Source organism: Scleropages formosus, chromosome 2, assembly GCF_900964775.1.
Source record: "Scleropages formosus chromosome 2, fSclFor1.1, whole genome shotgun sequence".
NCBI classification, from domain to species: domain Eukaryota; kingdom Metazoa; phylum Chordata; class Actinopteri; order Osteoglossiformes; family Osteoglossidae; genus Scleropages; species Scleropages formosus.
Window position 1 is genome coordinate 21,260,056 of NC_041807.1, and position 17,155 is coordinate 21,277,210.

Genomic DNA, 17,155 nt, shown 5'->3' on the forward strand with positions numbered 1-17,155 from the left:
ACAACTCTAAACTAGTATAAATGAGGTAAATGGTAACTGGCTGCTAATGAACCACTGTGACTTGATCTTGTTTAGTCCGGGCGAAGCGGTAAGACGATCCCAGAGCTGGAGAAGACTATAGCATTGATGAAGAAAGTGGTGGAGAGGGTGCAGAGGGAAAATGAGAGTCTGAAAATGGGTCCAAGTGCTTTGGCCCAGGATCGCATGAAAGCTGTCCAACTTGAAAATGAAAAAATCAAGGTAAAGTCTCTGTGGCACCTTTTCTTCTCATTTATTTATTTTACAGATGCTTTTCTCAAAAGCGACTTCCAATGAACTCTACGTTGTGTTACCAGCCCACACACTTTATTCACCAAAGTGACTTAACGCTGCTATATACATTACTTACAATGGGTCACTCATCCATACATTAGTGGAACACACTAGGGGTTGCACGACTTCAGATTTTGTAAAGTCAACAGTTATGTGATGAAAGTCGAGTCAATGTTGACTAATCACTGATGACGTCATGAATAAAAACACAGGAGAGGGGAATGCCTTGCAACAACCGACAATCTCTATATTGTCAAACCGAATGCATAGGCTGACAGCAGACAGCTCATACATAGGCTATATCCATCCATCCATCCATCCATCCATCCATCTTCTGTCCTGCTTGTCCTAAAAGGGTCGCAGTGGCAGCAGGGAGAGCAGAGAGGCCCAGCCGCCCCTGTCCCCCGCAACTTCCTCCCTTCTTCCCTCACTCGTGAACAAGACCCCAAGATACTTGAACTCCTCTACCTTGGGTAAAAACTCTCCCCTTACCAGGAGGGGGCATACCATCCTTTTCCGTGAGAGAACCATGGACTCAGACTTGAGGTGCTGATCCTCATCCCATTTATACTAGTCCAACACCCACGCTGAACAGGCCTGACTTAATGCCGAGTATGCGGACACAGCTTTTGCTCCGTATGTACGAGGACCGAATGGCCCGCAGTAGTGGCCCCGGTACCTCATACTCCCGAAGCACCTCCCACAGAATTTCCTGGGGAACATGGTCATAGGCCTTCTCCAAGTCGACAAAACACATGTAGACTGGATTAGCAAATTCCCATGCCCTTTCAATGATCTGTGAGAGGGTAAAAAGCTGGTCCACTGTTCCACGGCCAGGGTGGAATCTGCATTGTTCCTCTTCAATCTGAGGTTCAACTATCGGCTGGAGCCTCCTCTCCAGCACCCCGGCATAGACTTTCCCAGGGAGGCTGAGAAGTGTGATGCCCCGATAGTTAGCACACACTCTCTGGTCCACTTTCTTAAAGATAGGGACCACCACCCCAGTTTGCCAATCCAAGGGCACTGTCCCCAAGGTCCATGCAACATTGCAGAGGCGTGTCAACCATGACAGCCCTGCAACATCTAGGGCCTTAAGCATTTCCGGGCGGATCTCATCCACCCCCGGTGCTTTGCCACTGTGGAGCTTATCAACTGCCTCAGTGACTTCCACCAGGGAAATTGACTCTTGACAGCCCGAAAGCCTCTGGCCCTGACTCCTGTAAGGGAGGCATATCACTCGGGTTTAAGAGTTCTTCAAAGTGCTCCTTCCACCTCCTGACAATGTCCTCATCAGAGGTGAGAGTTTCTCCACTCCTGCTAAACACAGCCTGAGCAAAACTCCTCCGACCCCTTCTGAGCTGCCGGGTTGTTCTCCAGAACCTCTTTGAAGCCGACCGATAGTCGTTTTCCATGGCCTCTCCAAACTCCTCCCATGCCCGGGATTTTGCTTCTGCAGCCGCTGCTGCCTTTTTTGCCTGCTGGTACCTGTCTGCTGAGTCAGGAGTCCCCAAAGCCAACCAGACCCTAAAGGCCTCCTTCTTCAGCTTGATGGCTTCCCTCACCACCGGTGTCAACCAGCGGGTTCTCGGGTTGCCGCCCTGGCTGGCACCAACAAGCTTTTGGCCACAGCTGTGTCTGGCTGCTTCCACAATGGAGTTTTTGAACAGGGTCCATTCAGATTCCATGTCCCCTACCTCCTCTGGGACATGGGAGAAGCTCTCCCGGAGGTGTGAGTTAAAATCATTCTGGACAAGGTCCTCTGACAGTCGTTCCCAGCACACCCTCATTAAACGTCTGGGCCTACCGGGTCTGTCCATCAGTTTTCCCCGCCATCTGATCCAACTCACCACCAGATGGTGATCAGTTGACAGCTCAGCACCTCTCTTCACCCGAGTGTCCAGAACATGTGGCCTCAAGTCAGAAGAAACGACTACAAAGTCGATCATTGACCTTTGGCCCAAGGAGCTCTGGTACCAAGTACACGTATGAGCATCCTTGTGTTCGAACATGGTGTTTGTTATGGACAAACCATGACTAGCACAGAAGTCCAATAACATTTCACCATTCGGGTTCAGATCGGGCAGGCCGTTCTTCCCAATCACTCCCCGCCAGATTTCCCAGTCATTGCCAATGTGAGCGTTGAAGTCCCCCAGCAGGACTATGGAGTCTGTAGGTGGGGCCCTGTCCATAACCCCTCGCACCTCTTCCAAGAAGGCCGAATACTCCGAACTGCTGTTTGGTGCATAAGCACACACAACAGTCAAAGTTTTCCTCTCTGCGACCCTAAGTTGCATTGAGGCGACCCTCTTGTCCACCGGGACAAACTTCAATTGTATGGCAGCCAGCCGGGAACTTGTGAGTATCCCCACACCCGCCCGGCGCCTCTCACCTCGTGCAACTCCTGAGTAGGAGAGGGACCACCCCTTATCGAGGAGTTTGGTTCCAGAGCCAACACTGTGAGTGGAGGTGAGCCCAACTATATCTAGTTGGTATTTCTCAACCTCCCGCACCAGTTCCGACTCCTTCCCCCCAGTGAGGTGACATTCCACGTACCAAGAGCCAGTTTTCGTCGCGAGGGGCCGTGACGCCATGCGCCACCCCGCCCCCTCCCGCTGCCAGGTATACATAGCACCGGACCCCCATGCTGGACCTTGCAGGTGGTGGGCCCACATGGCCCCCCCATGATGCCTTTTTGGGTTGAGCCCGGCCGGGCTACGTGGGCTGCCCGGCCACCAGGCGCTCGCCAAGGAACACTACCCCCAAGCCTGGCTCCAGGGGTAGGTCCCGGTGACCCTATTCCGGGCAGGGTAAACGTTCTTGTTTCCATTTTTCATGGAGGTTTTTGGATCATGTTAGTCTGGATCTTCACTCCAGACCTGTTCGCCTTGGGAGACCCTACCAGGAGCATAATGCTCCTGACGACATAGCTCTGGAGATCCCTAGATCACGCAAGCCCTTCCGCCACCCCAAGGCCCCAATCCAGGAAGAGTATATACATACACACATATATATATATATATATATGTGTGTATGTATAGGCTACATACATATATATATAATACACTTTTCGATCCTGGTTTGTGTGTAAGAAGATGAGGGCATCAACGTGGGCTGGATGAAGGCTCGCCTGCTGTTGCGTGATGCTATTCCCACTAAAAGTCTAATATCTTTGACAGTGAAATTCACCAGCAAATTTGTGATTTGCAGCCATCTTTTCTCTGTTACAGCAGGGCTTTTGGTGAAGTCACTAATTGACTGCTATCCAGAGGATTTGGATCGTTCCTCTGCTAGTGTTAGCGGATGCCTTTTCAGACGACTGTGCATTGCACTTGTACTTTTGCTGTACTTAAGGATTGAATTGCATACTTTGCAAGTGACAGTAGCATAGGCTTCATCTTTAGTGAAGTATTTCCACACACTTGATGAACGGCAGCTGGTTCGCTGCAACGACCCACCAGACTCCTTACCTGTTGTCTTCTCGGAGGCGTCCATGTTGTTAGTACCATAATTACGGTACATGATCAGCGACTAGTCGACGTGAAGCTTAAAGAATCATCGCAGAGCAGTAAAGTCGACAAATGGACTGACACACTGTGGGTGAACCTGAACAGCATGTCTTTGGACTGTGGGAGGAAACCAGAGCACCCGGAGGAAGCCCATGCAGACACAGGGAGAACATGCAAACTTCTCACAGACTGAGCAGGGATTGAACCCATGTCCTCTCGCACCACCCAGGCTCTGTGAGACAGCAGCGCTACTTGCTGTGCCACCCATAAATTACTTTTATTCCTTCTCTTCTCTCTTTTTAACACAAGTGAAATAGATTTCAGTGACATTCATGCAATTGAAAACACAGGTGTTTTACAAAAAATTCAGATGTGAACTATCCCTTTATAGGTGGACTATAGCTGAATGGCATTCAGTCAGTGATGAGCAGTTTCAGTTCATACCCACTGCATTCCATGTCCTTTTTTAGAGGGACCTCTTCATGACAGCTGGCAAACAAGTTACAAAAGCAACACTGTTGTTCAGTATAAAAAAAAGACCAAACTCTCACTGGAAAATGACTCTGTGTGTAAATGACAGGGAGAAGAAACCTGAAATGTGAAACTCCCAAAAATCATGTAATCTTCAGTGTAATTCCACTAGTCTGTTCCCTGCAAGCACAGTTTATGCAGCATGTGTCAAACATCACAACGCCACAGTGGCTGTTTGATTGATGTTTATTCTTAATGAAGCTATTCAGGAAACCACTTAGACTCATGTAAATGTAGGTTTTGTGAAGATGCTTTGCTGTCTCCAGGGAGAGATGAGTTCTGAGGAATTCTGAAGCGATGCCATTCAAAGATAGAAGCAGGAAAGGATAATTTGTCTGTTATTCTCATAAGCCTTCCTGTCATGTTTCAGTTGTTTCTTCTATTGGGTTAGGAATGAAACCTATAAAGCATTTTATTAAAGCATTTTTCCTGAAGTGAAATATTAATGGATTAGAATTTTTTTTTTTTTTTTTTTTTTTTACATTAAAAACAATCAAGGCATGCAAGGTATTATGATAAACCAAAAGTTCCAGTTATTTATGTCAAGTAAACAGAAAATTATTTAATTCAGTCATGCTTGTTTATAAGTTAATGGAACACTTTTTGATGTTTCTCAGTTATCTAAAATTTCCTTGCTTCCTTCCTGTTTGATTTGTGACATTTTTATAGGCAGAATATGAAAGACTCAAGACTAGAATGCAAGATCATTTAAACTCTGAATCGGTGTCGAAAGGAATGGAGAAGATTTTTACAGAAAATGAACGTTTACGCAAGGAGCTGAAGAAGGTACATGTGTTTATGTTGTCTATACTTTAGATATCCTAGAATTTCTGTTTTTAGTGGTGGTTTTACAACAAAGTGAAATTTAATACATTTCAGAAAGGTTCAATTCATTAATGCCTTGTGTTTTTTAGTATGCCCTGACACAATAAAAAGAAAAAAAATTCCACTGGCATTATCACTCCGGATAAATGACTCTAGAACTACTGTTCTGTGGCAGGAGGTCGAGACAGTGGAGAAATTGAGAATTACAAAGAGCAACCTGGAAGTCGCCAATGAGAAGCTGCTGTCCCAGCTGGAAGAGGTCAACCAGAAGCTTGCTTTAGCCCAGGGCAAAGTGTCACAACTGCAGGGGGCCGATAGCAAGAGCAACAAATCTCTTGTGATAACAAGGTGAGCTAATCTGCTTGTTTTTTGCATGTCTTCCCATGGTGCACAGATGTAAAAGAGTAGCATGTTGTATTTGGCAGGCAAATGCCATTCGTAGGCTCATTGGCAGTAAGATTTGTACTTGGTACAACTGTGTTTCTGAGCTGAATTTGAGCGAATTTCATTGTTCACTTGAATTAAACTGGAATTTCACTGTAACCTTGCACCCACCTGCAGAATGTTTGAACATAAAATGAAAGAACTTGAGAGTGATATTGCCCGAAAAAATAATATGGTATTAGAACTCAAGAATCAACTCCAAGAAGCTGGTGAAAGGGAGAAAAAGGCAGAACTTGCTATGAGTGAACTCAAAGAACAGGTAAGAAAATATCTATGTATTCACCTTGTCATTCAAAACAAAAGTGAGCATAGTATTCATTACTCTTTACAAAATATTGTATGTACTGATAGGCTTCTAATAGAAAATGTTAAGTGGCAGAGTCCACGTTGACTCTTTGTGACCATGTCAATAGTGTGCCTCCCTGTGCTTGTGTCTTTAGTGTTGAAAGACCTGTGCTTCAATCCATCTGTCTGATGTAGTCTTGTGTTTTTTTGTCTTTCCCAGGCATTTAGTCTTTCTGAGAGTCTGAATGTGATGTATCCAAAGTACAATAACCTTATGATGGTTTTATATTGCATTTTGTCCAGTTTTGCACTCCAGGGAGCTATTGATCTAGCTTTTGATTGTACCATGTCCTCCAGGTCAGAGATTCTGTATTCGCCCTGGATGAAGCGAGTTTCAAAGCTACTCTTGCTAACAGTTTGATCTCTGAGTTTTGTTTCCAAAGCTGTCATGGGGGTGGAGTTTCTCTAGTTTTGGCAGCATCCAGACCAATTTCCATAGTGCTTAGCTTGTATACCTTTCAGTCCATCGAATATCTCATTCATGTGTTCTCTTTCATCCATGATGTCTTTTCATCCAAGTCTACCTCTGAAGGTGAACTGGTGTGATGGGCAACATGTGGCCAAAACTCTGATGTCTTCTACTTTGTCAAAAACTTCCAGTGCATCCGTAGTAACCTTCTGTAATTGTGTGATCCCAGTGGTCATCTCTGCTCTGATTCTTTTTCCTTTCTGAAAGTTTGTTGAGAAAATCAAATAATCTTTGTCTTTGACGTGTAGAAATGTATCAGCTGTGGGAACTTAAAATCACCATAGTGGGAGAAAACTTCAGAAATTGTGGGCCTCTGGAACAGTTCCATCACCTCATCATTTGTGCTACTAATGAGAGTTTCAGTCTGGTATGATCCAATATCAATGTGTTGTCCTGGTCTCAGTGGTATCTGTGGAAGTCTTCTCTAGCACCAGAGATTAAAAGATTCCATTTGCATCCTTGAGCATTCCAAGTTGCATTTGGAACTTTGTTTTGATCTCTCACATCTTCTGGAAGATCCCTCTTGTTCCTTCACATCTGTTTTCATTTTCAGTTTCTCTGCAGATGCTGTTATCTAACTTCTCTTCACCTTTTTTGGTAGCTATTTGAAATTCTCTTCAGTTCTTTCATAACATCCTATTTTTGGGGGGTTTAGGAATGTCTTCTCTTCTGGCCAATTTATATCATGTAGTCGGACTTGTGCATGTGTCTCAACACAATTGATCACATGCTGCTTGAAAGCATCATGTAAGTCACTGGTTCTGGTTACCAGTGTGTGTGGAATCGCCTCATTTATCGGAACGCGGTAGAAGTGGCAGTGCTCCACTTGTGCCGACTGCGCTTAGTGAAATGTATTAACTTAATTTTATGTGTTTGTGTATTTTTTACTTAAGAACGTTAATATCAACCAGCATTCATTCAGGCTGCCACTACAGTGGCACCAAATGTGTGTGGAGGAAACACGCAATCACAGAGAGAACATGCCAACTCCACACTGATTGAGCAGGAATCAAACTCCTGTTCTGTCGCATCATTCTTTATTGTGACATTTTTGTTATGTTATTTTGATAATAAGGTTGCAAAACATGATTTTAGAGCTGGAAATGGTTCCTTTATGCAATTAGAAACTTACATTTTTGGGCTTGGAAAGAAATTGGCCATATTTAATTCAATAAAGGTCTCACAATTATATTTTTACCTGTTTCAATGTAACTTACCCATTTCCTCACTACATTAATCAGCATCTCACATATAAAACTGAAAACTCACTGAAGGATATCTGCCAAACCCAAATTTATGTAACAAGACAACCTAACAATGTAAAATGTACTTGGGTTTAGGTGGGGCCCTGCCTTGTCTTTGCCCTCGAAGTCTTTCCACCCCAAACATACCACTACATGCCAGTTGTCACCAAGGATAATGATAAAAAAAACTAATTTAAATTAACCTAAACCCCTATAAGAATACAAAGAGGAGAGTATAATATGTGAAGTGATGAGATACTGAGAAAATAGCAGTTGAATTTAAGTGCTGTTATGTCCTGTTTTTATAGGTCCAACTACTAAAGCAATTTCCACAGGAAGCTGGGACACATTCAAGCCTACAAAAGGACTTTGAGGCTTTAAGGTAAAAACTCTTTCCCACACATACTAGGGGGATTTTGTGGCTCGTGACGCTATTATCTACCTTATGTTTCATATTCTCCTCAGTGCACCACTGCTAATGGAGACAATAAAGCATATAGTGGTATGGTGTTAGTGATGCTCTGTACGGACACCCCCATGGATTGCACATTTGTCATGGTGGAAGGGCTCCTGGAGATTCTAGGAGCTGTGTTTAGGAGTGTCTGATGGTTGGATGACTGCACAGAGCTGCTTGACAGATCTCTCCTGAGCAAGTAATAAGTGTCCTAGGAATACCAGGCCCAAGTTCTGGTCCGTGATGAGTTAATCTCTGACATCTAAAAGGGTTTCTCCTGCACCCCAGAGGTTGTCAAGGACTTGGAGTCAGAATGGACCCTTTTCAGTACTGCTGTTGTAAGGAGCTTTAAAGGCTCTCTGCAGCAGCTCCAGAATTGTCAAGGCTATACAATACAGCACTGTGGTGGAGAAGTGGGAGCTTAGTCCTCAAAACAAAGTTTGCAAGGAAGGTGACTGTTGCCTCTCATGGAATTATAGCAAGAACCTGTTGGGTGACACCAATGGCATAAGATGGTGTCAAGAAAGCAAGCCTATTGATCATTATTGGAAAGGAGAACTTCAGATCTGCCACAGAGGTTAGTGGAAGCAAAAGCCTGCTTGTGGGAGGAGTTCAGAAAGACAACAGAAAGTGAATTTCAGATGCCCTCAGAAGTAGGAGGGCAGCAAGGGCAGATATGCTGAAAGCAGTGCATGTTGTCGGACTGTTTCAGTCAACATGCGTCATCATTGTTGTGTGGAGGGCTGGGGGGTACCTGGACTGGCAGCTGGGACTGATGATCCTCATCTTCAAAAGGAGCATGGTCAAGGTTTGGAGAGCATACAGCTTGAAGACACTAGGGCTGAATTGTTGCTGTTTGCAAATTATGTAGTTCTATTAACCCCATCTGTGCTAGAGCTGCAGCTCCAACAGGAGGGTGATGCAGTTTGGATGAAGGTCAGCACCTCCACATTTCAGATGAAGGTCCTTTTCAGTTGGAGTAAGCAGCAGTCCTAGATGGAAGAAGCACCTTGGGGTTCTTTCCATGAGTGACAGCATGGGAAAACTGTGATATTGACCAATGGCTCAATGCAGCAGCTCCAGTACTGCAGATACTGTGGTGGTGAAGTGGGAGCTGCGATTCACCTTTCAGTCTATATTCCCACCTCCCCCTTTGGTCCCTAAATTTGTGTAGTGAGTGAAACAGCAAGGTTGTTGGAATGAGGTTCTACAGGATGGCTGGGCTCACCCTCAAGGAAAGAGTAAGGCTTCAACAGCCAGGGGCACCTATTTTATGGAAAAGGATAGATGTTCTGACTTATGTAGTTTGTAGCAGTCGTGACTCTCATGGAGCACTTCTGGAAGGGGAGGGGTGGATTTGTGTGTTGAGATTGCCAGTGTAAATTACTATATGGAAGCATTGTACTCAACAGTTGTAGCCTCAGTAACAGTTGTCATGTGTACTAGATTGATCAATTGTCAGCTGGAGAAGGAGAAAGCAGAATTACTCCAGAAGCTGGGTACATACAGAGAAAAGAGGGTGCCAACATCAAGCAGCGTTGCCTGGCCAGGTAACTGCAGAATGTCAGAATTCTTGCTGTTTTGTGGGTTTCATGTGAATTACTAAAGAACTAAAGTAACCAGTTCATATTTGCTAGCTAGATCATATCACACTAAATAAACTCATGAATGTTTTGTTATTCTGACAGCCAGTAGATGAATTTGCACATGAATAAGGGATACATCAGTTTTCCTTCAATAAAGTCCCAGACTTCCACTCTGCTATAGCATTGTCACATTCTATGAAACCCTCTGTAGGACAAGAGAAACTTCTGGATGAAACGGCAGACCTGCAGGAGCGGCTGAAGCAGGCAAACAGTGAACGGAGACAGTTGCAGGTACAAGGAGCTACTGAATACAGTCGACTTGAAAACATTCCCTTACACGGACCACATTCTAGTCAAATTCTGTTTATGCAATGACAACCACTGATTTCATGTTTCAGAATGAAGTCGAAAAGATGAAGAAAGAGCTGGAAAATTTTGATCCCACATTTTTTGAAGAGATTGAGGACCTCAAGTTTAACTACAACTTGGAGCTCAAGAAGAACTTGCTTTTAGAAGAGCAACTGAAGAAACTGTCAGAGCAGTTTGGAGTCACAGTCGACATTCCAACTAATGTGTCTGTCAGCTAGTGACGAAAAACAACTTTGAAGGTACTGCTGAGGAATTTTATGTGTAATTTTATATTTAGCCCTTGTGAAGGATGGTGCATGTTTTTGTGGAAGCATCACAACAACATCACAATTACATTGACTGACTTACAGTATGACTGAGAATAGTGTAGAGAAACTGATAGTCAAATTTCTCTCCCTTAACTGTAATAAGGAAGTTTCTTTTAATTTATCCTTTGTTTATTCTTATATTAGTATTCCACAGATGACTGTACATGTATTTTTAAGAAACTGATTTAATACTTTTATGATGGTACGTGTGAAATAAATTTTCTTCCAAGATATGTTTTGGTTCAATTTTATCTAAAAGCACATGATGAATATATAATGTCAGATGTAGTGCTATAACATTTTATAACTTCAGTGTCAGGTGGAAATGTTCTTTGTGGAGCATGTTACCACGAAAGTCAGAGAAAAGGAATGTTAAACACTTTATATAGAACCAATTAAAAGAAATGCAGCAGGTAGAAACAAGTCAATAGTCTTCGTTATATGTAAGTACCTGTGCAAACTGCTGTGAGAGGTGCAAGAGGCGAGTCGAAAGTTTGCCTTCAGGTTTCTTCTGGAAGGACAGATATCACTCATGTCCTGCTGAAGACCGTATTTGGTGAAGCTTTGCAAAAAATACAGGAGACAGTCGGCAGGTAGGAATGCACTACAATTCCCAACCACTAATACACAGTTGATCTGACACTTTTTCATATTTTCCCTAATATGTTTACTGCTATTGAAACATACATGAATATTTCCTTAACCGTTTATTCAGGGCATTTTTCACGGAAACCAGGAAAACCATCATTCGGGTTCAAAGGGTGTCTATCATTGGCATTACTATACATAGACCATGCAGGGTAATGAAACAATTGCCTATAAATGCTAAACCATTTTCCTCCCCTTTAACAGTTTCATCTTATTTCAGAGATCTGTAAATATTTGAACGTGAGCCTTGAAGTGCAACCCATCAAAACAGGAAAACATTAATATACTTTTTCTTTTTTTACACTGAAGATACCCTTTGGTAAGTGTTTGTGCTGATCAGTTCTTGTCTATTTCCCACTGATTATTTTCACCAGTTTCTGGAGAAGAAACACTTCATAATACAAGTGGCCTCACAGCCATGACAACTTTGCAAATGAAACATAATGAGGAATGCTTTTAAAGTCTTCAAGTCAAGTTTTCTGTTCATGTCTCCATCTGTATATCCTGAATATGTTCAAACCTCTGTCCAGCCAATTTTGAAAATGCAGCAAACAAATCGTTGGGCTGAACTTCAAAGTCATAAACGGTCCAGTCAAAGCTGACAGCTACAGGCCTCCTGCTTAAGAAAGTATCCCCGTCAGGCCATTTCAATCCCAGGTGGTGACGATGAAGCTTAAAAACAAAGAGGAAGACTGATTATTCACAACACATCTGAGGTCAACGCAACATTTCCAACCTGAGTTCAGTTACCTTCAGCAGAGTCCCGTTGATACAGTGCCAAATGATGCCCTCCACTTTCCCCTCTTCACTCTCCTGAAACCACTTTTTCAGCTGCTCGTAGTTCACAGAGGGAGTATTTCTCACAGGTACACTTCCATGTGGAACAAGGAGGTGGATGGGCGATTTTTTGCTTCCCAGTCCTGTGGGAGTCACACCAGGATGGTCACTGAGGTCCAGTACTAGGGTTAGAAGTGAAAGGTGCAGTCTGGACGAACAAACATGCTCACCGTAAGGGTTCCCACTGATATTTGTTCCTATAAGTTCGAGAGTTTGCTCCAGCAGCTCTACCAGGGGAACAGCAGATATCTCGAGCAGCTCCCTATTGTCTGCATGGGGCTTCAACACAAGAGCAGTCCCAGCTTCATAATTCACCGCCGAAGCATGCCAGCAATACTGCTTGTTGTTGTTCTCCACGGGAACCCAACCTAAATTAAAACATTGTTAATATAGTGTGTGCATGCTTGGACATGTGTCCACATGCATGCACTGGACACTTCTGTATTACTCTACTTTCTTAAAAGCTGATTCTGTATTCTGAACTGAAATGTCTGTTCTCCCCAGTGAGAGTTCCCAGCTCGTTATGCAAATTGTATGGTACAAATTACATTTGCCCCTAACTCAGGACCCTCATAAAATGAGTCTTCGTAACACAAAAGAAACCTGTAATGGCACACCTAGAATGTGTCCGTTTTCATCAGGCACCGGTTGTCTGTTTTGGTGTTGAACGCCATGGGCTGGAATCCAGGAGTCTGGAACACTTCTGAAGTCTTCCTCAACATTCCAAGCGAATTCTTCAAAGAAAAATATTTGAATAATTAAAAACATCAATTTGAAAGTACCCACTAGACTACAGTGTAACTTTAAGGAAACCACCTGAAAGGCTTTTCTGGGAGAGCTGAAACTTCTTGAACCTCTTGTCTGCCTGTTTATTGGGTTTCCTGTCAAGACGAGCCCAAAGATACGGTTTGCCTAAGCAACAAACACAAAGCAAGTAAATACTTATTTTCACTATAACAATGGCTCTGGAACAAATAAATACTGTGATGTGAGGGATCACTGTACAGAATAGTTTCATATGGTGCTCCTTACTGAAGGCGCTGGGTTTAGGGAACAGGGAAAGTATGTTGTGTTTGCTGAGGGGCAAAAAAACAAAAACCACTGCACTTGTCTTAAGTGCTGTGTACATTGTGCCCTGTAGTGATGAAAATCTCATGCTTGTTATATAGGATAAATAAAAGTGTTGTTCCATAAGTGGGCTGGACCTCCTTAAAAATCACTACAATTTATAAATGGTCACCAGTTCTAATGATTGTTTTGTGCACAGATGAATATAAGTATTTTCTTTCACTCTTTAAAGTTGCCATATGAAAGAAAAGCTGTTTCTGGCATTTATGAATTTGATTTTTTGCTGAGCTCAGAGAAAGAAGAGTGGCAGATGCCATTCCATTGCCGACCGCCTCAGGAGCCGTGTGTCCTCGTAGAGACGTGACGCTGTCCTCACTAGGCTGGTCTTGGTGGACGTGATGTGATGGTCCAAGGAGGACCTCTTTCCTTCTGTGTGGTTCCTCTACAAAGACCAGGTAAGACCTTTCCAGTCTGTTCATCTTCTGTTTGGGTTCCACTGAGGTTTTCTGTCCAGCTGCACCTTGTTTTTATTTATTCTTTTTTTCTAAACAGAGGTCTAATACAGTATATAGATACACTACACTTTTGTTTGTATGCTTCACTGTTCAGTTGTTACAGCTGCTGCGGTTATCAATAATCATCAGTAATTATTAATAATTATGTTGGGGGGTGGACTGTCTACTAGTCTCTGATTTGTGTGTTCAGGGAAGGACAGCCATACTATTTGCTGAATACAGTGAGTGGAGCCTCCCTGATTTCCAGACTTTGTAACTATGGTTACACTCTGACAGGTTACACACAAAACGTCACATTCGATACCATATGTCCCTGAAACTCCGTGCATCCCTGTGACCCCGATACTCCATGTGACCCTATACTCCGTGCCGTGTGTCCCCTGATACTCTCTGTGTCACCCGATAGTCCGTGTGTCCATCATGTGTCCCCGATACTCTGTTTGTCGCCCAGTAGTCCATCATGTGTCGCCTGATACTCCGTGTAACACCGATGCCATGTGTCCCTCAATACTCCGTGTCTCCATGTGTCACCCGATAGTCCCGTGTGTCCATCATGTTCCACCTGATAGTCCATGTATCCCTATTGGGGATAGTCCATGGCATGTGTCCCCCCCCCCCCCCCCATACTACGTGTGTCCATGTGGCACATGTGACATGAGTCATGACTACCGCGTGCCGAACTCGTAAGCTGACCTTTGAACACGGACACATAGCAGCAGGTGCCGTCCAGTTTCTCCGTGGCCACGGCACTTTCCAGTCTCGATTCCAGAGCGCGTGGGCTCAGTTCCTCCGAGGCCACGACCTGGAAGTGCTGTCCGCGGGGGCAGAGCGCGACACCAAAGTAACGCGAATGAATTGAACTGTCTGATCACAACGAGCGTCAATACACTGAGCGTAATACAAACACAGCAGCTGCGAATCAGTAGAGAAGCAGCGCAGCGCAGCATGCATACTGAAGATAGGAACCTTTTTTTTCTGACTCCTAAAACACAACTGAATGTACAGATATATAGATTATGCAGGTAATTACTGCATAATGAACCGATGTAGTACTAGTAGTAGTGTTCATCGACAGATACCTGAAAACGGCGTTTTGAAGATGGTTCCTCTCTCACCTCCGTCATGAAAACGCATGGTATCTTCTGTTGAACTGACCCAAGCCGGCGCATTATTTCTGATATTATATGAGTATCAGCACGCATATAACGATAAGCGAACCTGAGATTTTTTATAATTTAAAAAAAAAAAAAAAAAAGCCACAGCTCTGCTGGCAGTTTGCGACATAAGAAGTCACGTGACTACAACTTCTTCCGAGAGTACGTCCGTGCGGCTGGCGGTGCATTTTGGGATATGTAGTTTTCCTTCAGTTTAGTCAAGTACAGTACTTATTGAAAAAAATAACATACTCTGTAAGATTTTGGCTCAGATCTCTCACAGCTCCAAGACATCTGTACTGCTGCTGGAGAAGGGCTCAGTGTACCATTATGGACGCTAGCCATTCAGCTCGTAACCTCTTTATTCTACTAGTCTCTGGGAAACACTACTGCAGAGTATCTCCCCCCGAGCTCCCACTTCAGAGACAGCTTCTTCCCACAGGCCTTCAGAACTCTGAACCACTGGCAATCTCGCCCTCCCATACTCACATCAGAGTACTTATCCACTGAATTGCCATTGGATCATTACTGCCAACCTGTAGTTCTATTTGCACTTTAATAGTAATTTCCTGGTGTCTGTTTTCATACTGCCACCTTGCACTCTTCTCCTACTTACCTGAAAGATGTAAATATCTGTTCCCTATACTATATCCCCAGTACTGTGTAAAGCACCTTTAAATTGTACTGTCTTTGCACTTTTGTTTTCTTTCTAGTTTGTTTATAACTCCCCACCCCAATGAAGATTAATGTAGGAAGAAAGAACTGTAGTGCAAGAATTTTATTGTATTCATCAGTTTATCTGATACCCTGGCCCTGCCTCAGCAATGGGAGAAGAGGAGTGGATAGCCTCATTCACCAAGGAAAGCCTCAGTGAGGAGGATGAGCAACACCTAACACTTCTGGGGCAACAGATCAGAGGCAGCACAAGCTTTTCCAGACCATGCCATCTTTATAAGAATCAGAATCAGAATCAGAACGAGCTTTATTGCCAAGTATGTTCGCACATACAAGGAATTTGTCTTGGTGACAGGAACTACCACAGCACAGACAGAATGACAGTGACAAGACACAGATGAGAAGGGGGATTTTATCTTATATTTCTCTTCTAAGATTTTGGATCTGGTCTCAGGCAACATCGTCTGTCTGCAGTGTGATGGAATCCAGCAGTCTGTGGGCATGACCATACTCACTGAAAGATGATTGGGGTATTTAAAGGTCAAAGAAGCAAGGGTGTGAAACAGGATAAAGTGAAAAACCTATGATAGACTTAAAGGAGGATTATCACCGCCTACACCTTCAGTGCCTCTTTCCTTAAAAAGGCTGTCAAAGCATTTTTCCAGAATCATGTCAATCTCCTGCCAAGCCACAGGAACATTTTATACGAATTTGTAAACTAGAAGGGTGGTGTTTCGGTCCACCAACACCCAGACTCTGCGGTCCCTGATGGACTTTGCCACCCTCTGGTGTATTTTAGTGTGAACAACAACAGGGGGTAGAGTTTTACTGAAAGCAGTTTCTCATTTTATGGATTTGCCAGGGGCAAAAGCAAGTCAGAGAAGAATGTAATAGTACGAAATGCCAGAATTGTTTGGCGATCAGGCATTTTGTAAGGGACTGCGCAGGCCTTTGCCTGTGTAACACTGGTGGCAGTGAATATTGCATGGCCTGCCTCTGGTCCCAGCACAGGTCTTCCTATACAGATGACCTGTCAAGAAATAGGGCATCTGTGCAGGAGAGTCTGAAAGCTCTTGGCCTTCACTAAGAGGATAGAGATCAGATGGCGGCTGAACCAGGAGCCAGGTGGGACTTGAAAATGCCTCTAGTAAGGCTCACGAACTCCACACAAGGAGTACTGCCACTGCACTGGTGGAGGTTGAAACAAGAAAGAAATGAAAAAAGTGAGGTTGACACAACTGTAAGGGAGCTCCTGCCAACAAAGCTCTTTGCAAGAGGCCTAAGAGTGATTCCCTTCCGCAGCTGGAGAGGAGGACATTTGATGTCTACACAGGTCCTCCTCAACATGCCAAAGCCAATATTCCCTATACAGTAAAGGAAAGTTCAGCCCCAGTGAAAAGGCACATTTACCGGAGGACTTTGTGGAGTAACGGAGATGATGTTAACCATAGAGGATTAAGAATATAATGTCTGGAGAACACACCTACGAAAAAGTACCATCTTTCACAGTATATTCACAAAGTTTTTGGGGGTGGGCGTTATACGTAGAGTTGAGCACATAAAAGTTTTGTGCATCTACACTGCAAAAGAAATCAGGTTCCGCATTGCTCTACTGGAAGAATTAATCCCTCACTGTGCAACAAACAAGCATGAAATAATAAGATTAATAGTAAGATAATAAAAACAAGACTCAAACATCTTTCCTGTTTTCAAAATTATACCTGCAGTCGCACCTCACTGAAAGTTTTATAAAATGGTTTCTTACAGATCTGGGCATCACTTGACACAAGAGCTGGGGGCCTGTAGTTGTTTTTTGTTTCATTTTATCTTCATCCTCAGTTGTTTTAACAAAGTTCTCCTGTTTC

General features: G+C 43.7%; 2 protein-coding genes across 7 annotated transcripts in view; one reads left to right on the top strand and one right to left on the bottom strand.

Annotated features, from left to right (window-relative positions):
- The window catches only part of LOC108931443 (centrosomal protein of 290 kDa-like), a 40,065-nt gene extending 29,519 nt beyond the window's left edge, over positions 1-10,546 (top strand). For all 4 annotated transcript variants that reach the window (XM_029249715.1, XM_029249716.1, XM_029249717.1 and 1 more), the window contains 8 exons: positions 76-240; positions 5,019-5,135; positions 5,350-5,522; positions 5,736-5,877; positions 7,985-8,058; positions 9,577-9,680; positions 9,928-10,007; positions 10,115-10,546. In XM_029249715.1, the coding sequence (XP_029105548.1) occupies positions 76-240; positions 5,019-5,135; positions 5,350-5,522; positions 5,736-5,877; positions 7,985-8,058; positions 9,577-9,680; positions 9,928-10,007; positions 10,115-10,303 (1,044 nt within the window). In that variant the 3' untranslated portion in view covers positions 10,304-10,546. The remainder of the gene's footprint in view (positions 1-75; positions 241-5,018; positions 5,136-5,349; positions 5,523-5,735; positions 5,878-7,984; positions 8,059-9,576; positions 9,681-9,927; positions 10,008-10,114) is intronic.
- Positions 10,547-11,087: 541 nt separating this feature from the next.
- Positions 11,088-14,760, bottom strand: rlig1 (RNA 5'-phosphate and 3'-OH ligase 1). 3 transcript variants are annotated; one of them, XM_018747423.2, is made up of 7 exons: positions 14,541-14,760; positions 14,155-14,272; positions 12,695-12,759; positions 12,496-12,612; positions 12,049-12,246; positions 11,792-11,961; positions 11,088-11,713 (listed from the first exon to the last, which is right to left on the bottom strand). In XM_018747423.2, the coding sequence occupies exons 1-7, from the start codon at positions 14,593-14,595 to the stop codon at positions 11,525-11,527; spliced, it is 912 nt and encodes a 303-aa protein (XP_018602939.2). In that variant the 5' UTR covers positions 14,596-14,760; the 3' UTR covers positions 11,088-11,524. The 3 variants fall into 3 exon arrangements, with proteins under 3 accessions (XP_018602939.2, XP_018602938.2, XP_018602940.2); XM_018747422.2 differs by having other exon boundaries at positions 12,695-12,790; XM_018747424.2 differs by lacking the exon at positions 14,541-14,760 and adding an exon at positions 13,276-13,388 and having other exon boundaries at positions 14,155-14,227.
- Between the last annotated feature and the right edge of the window lie 2,395 nt (positions 14,761-17,155).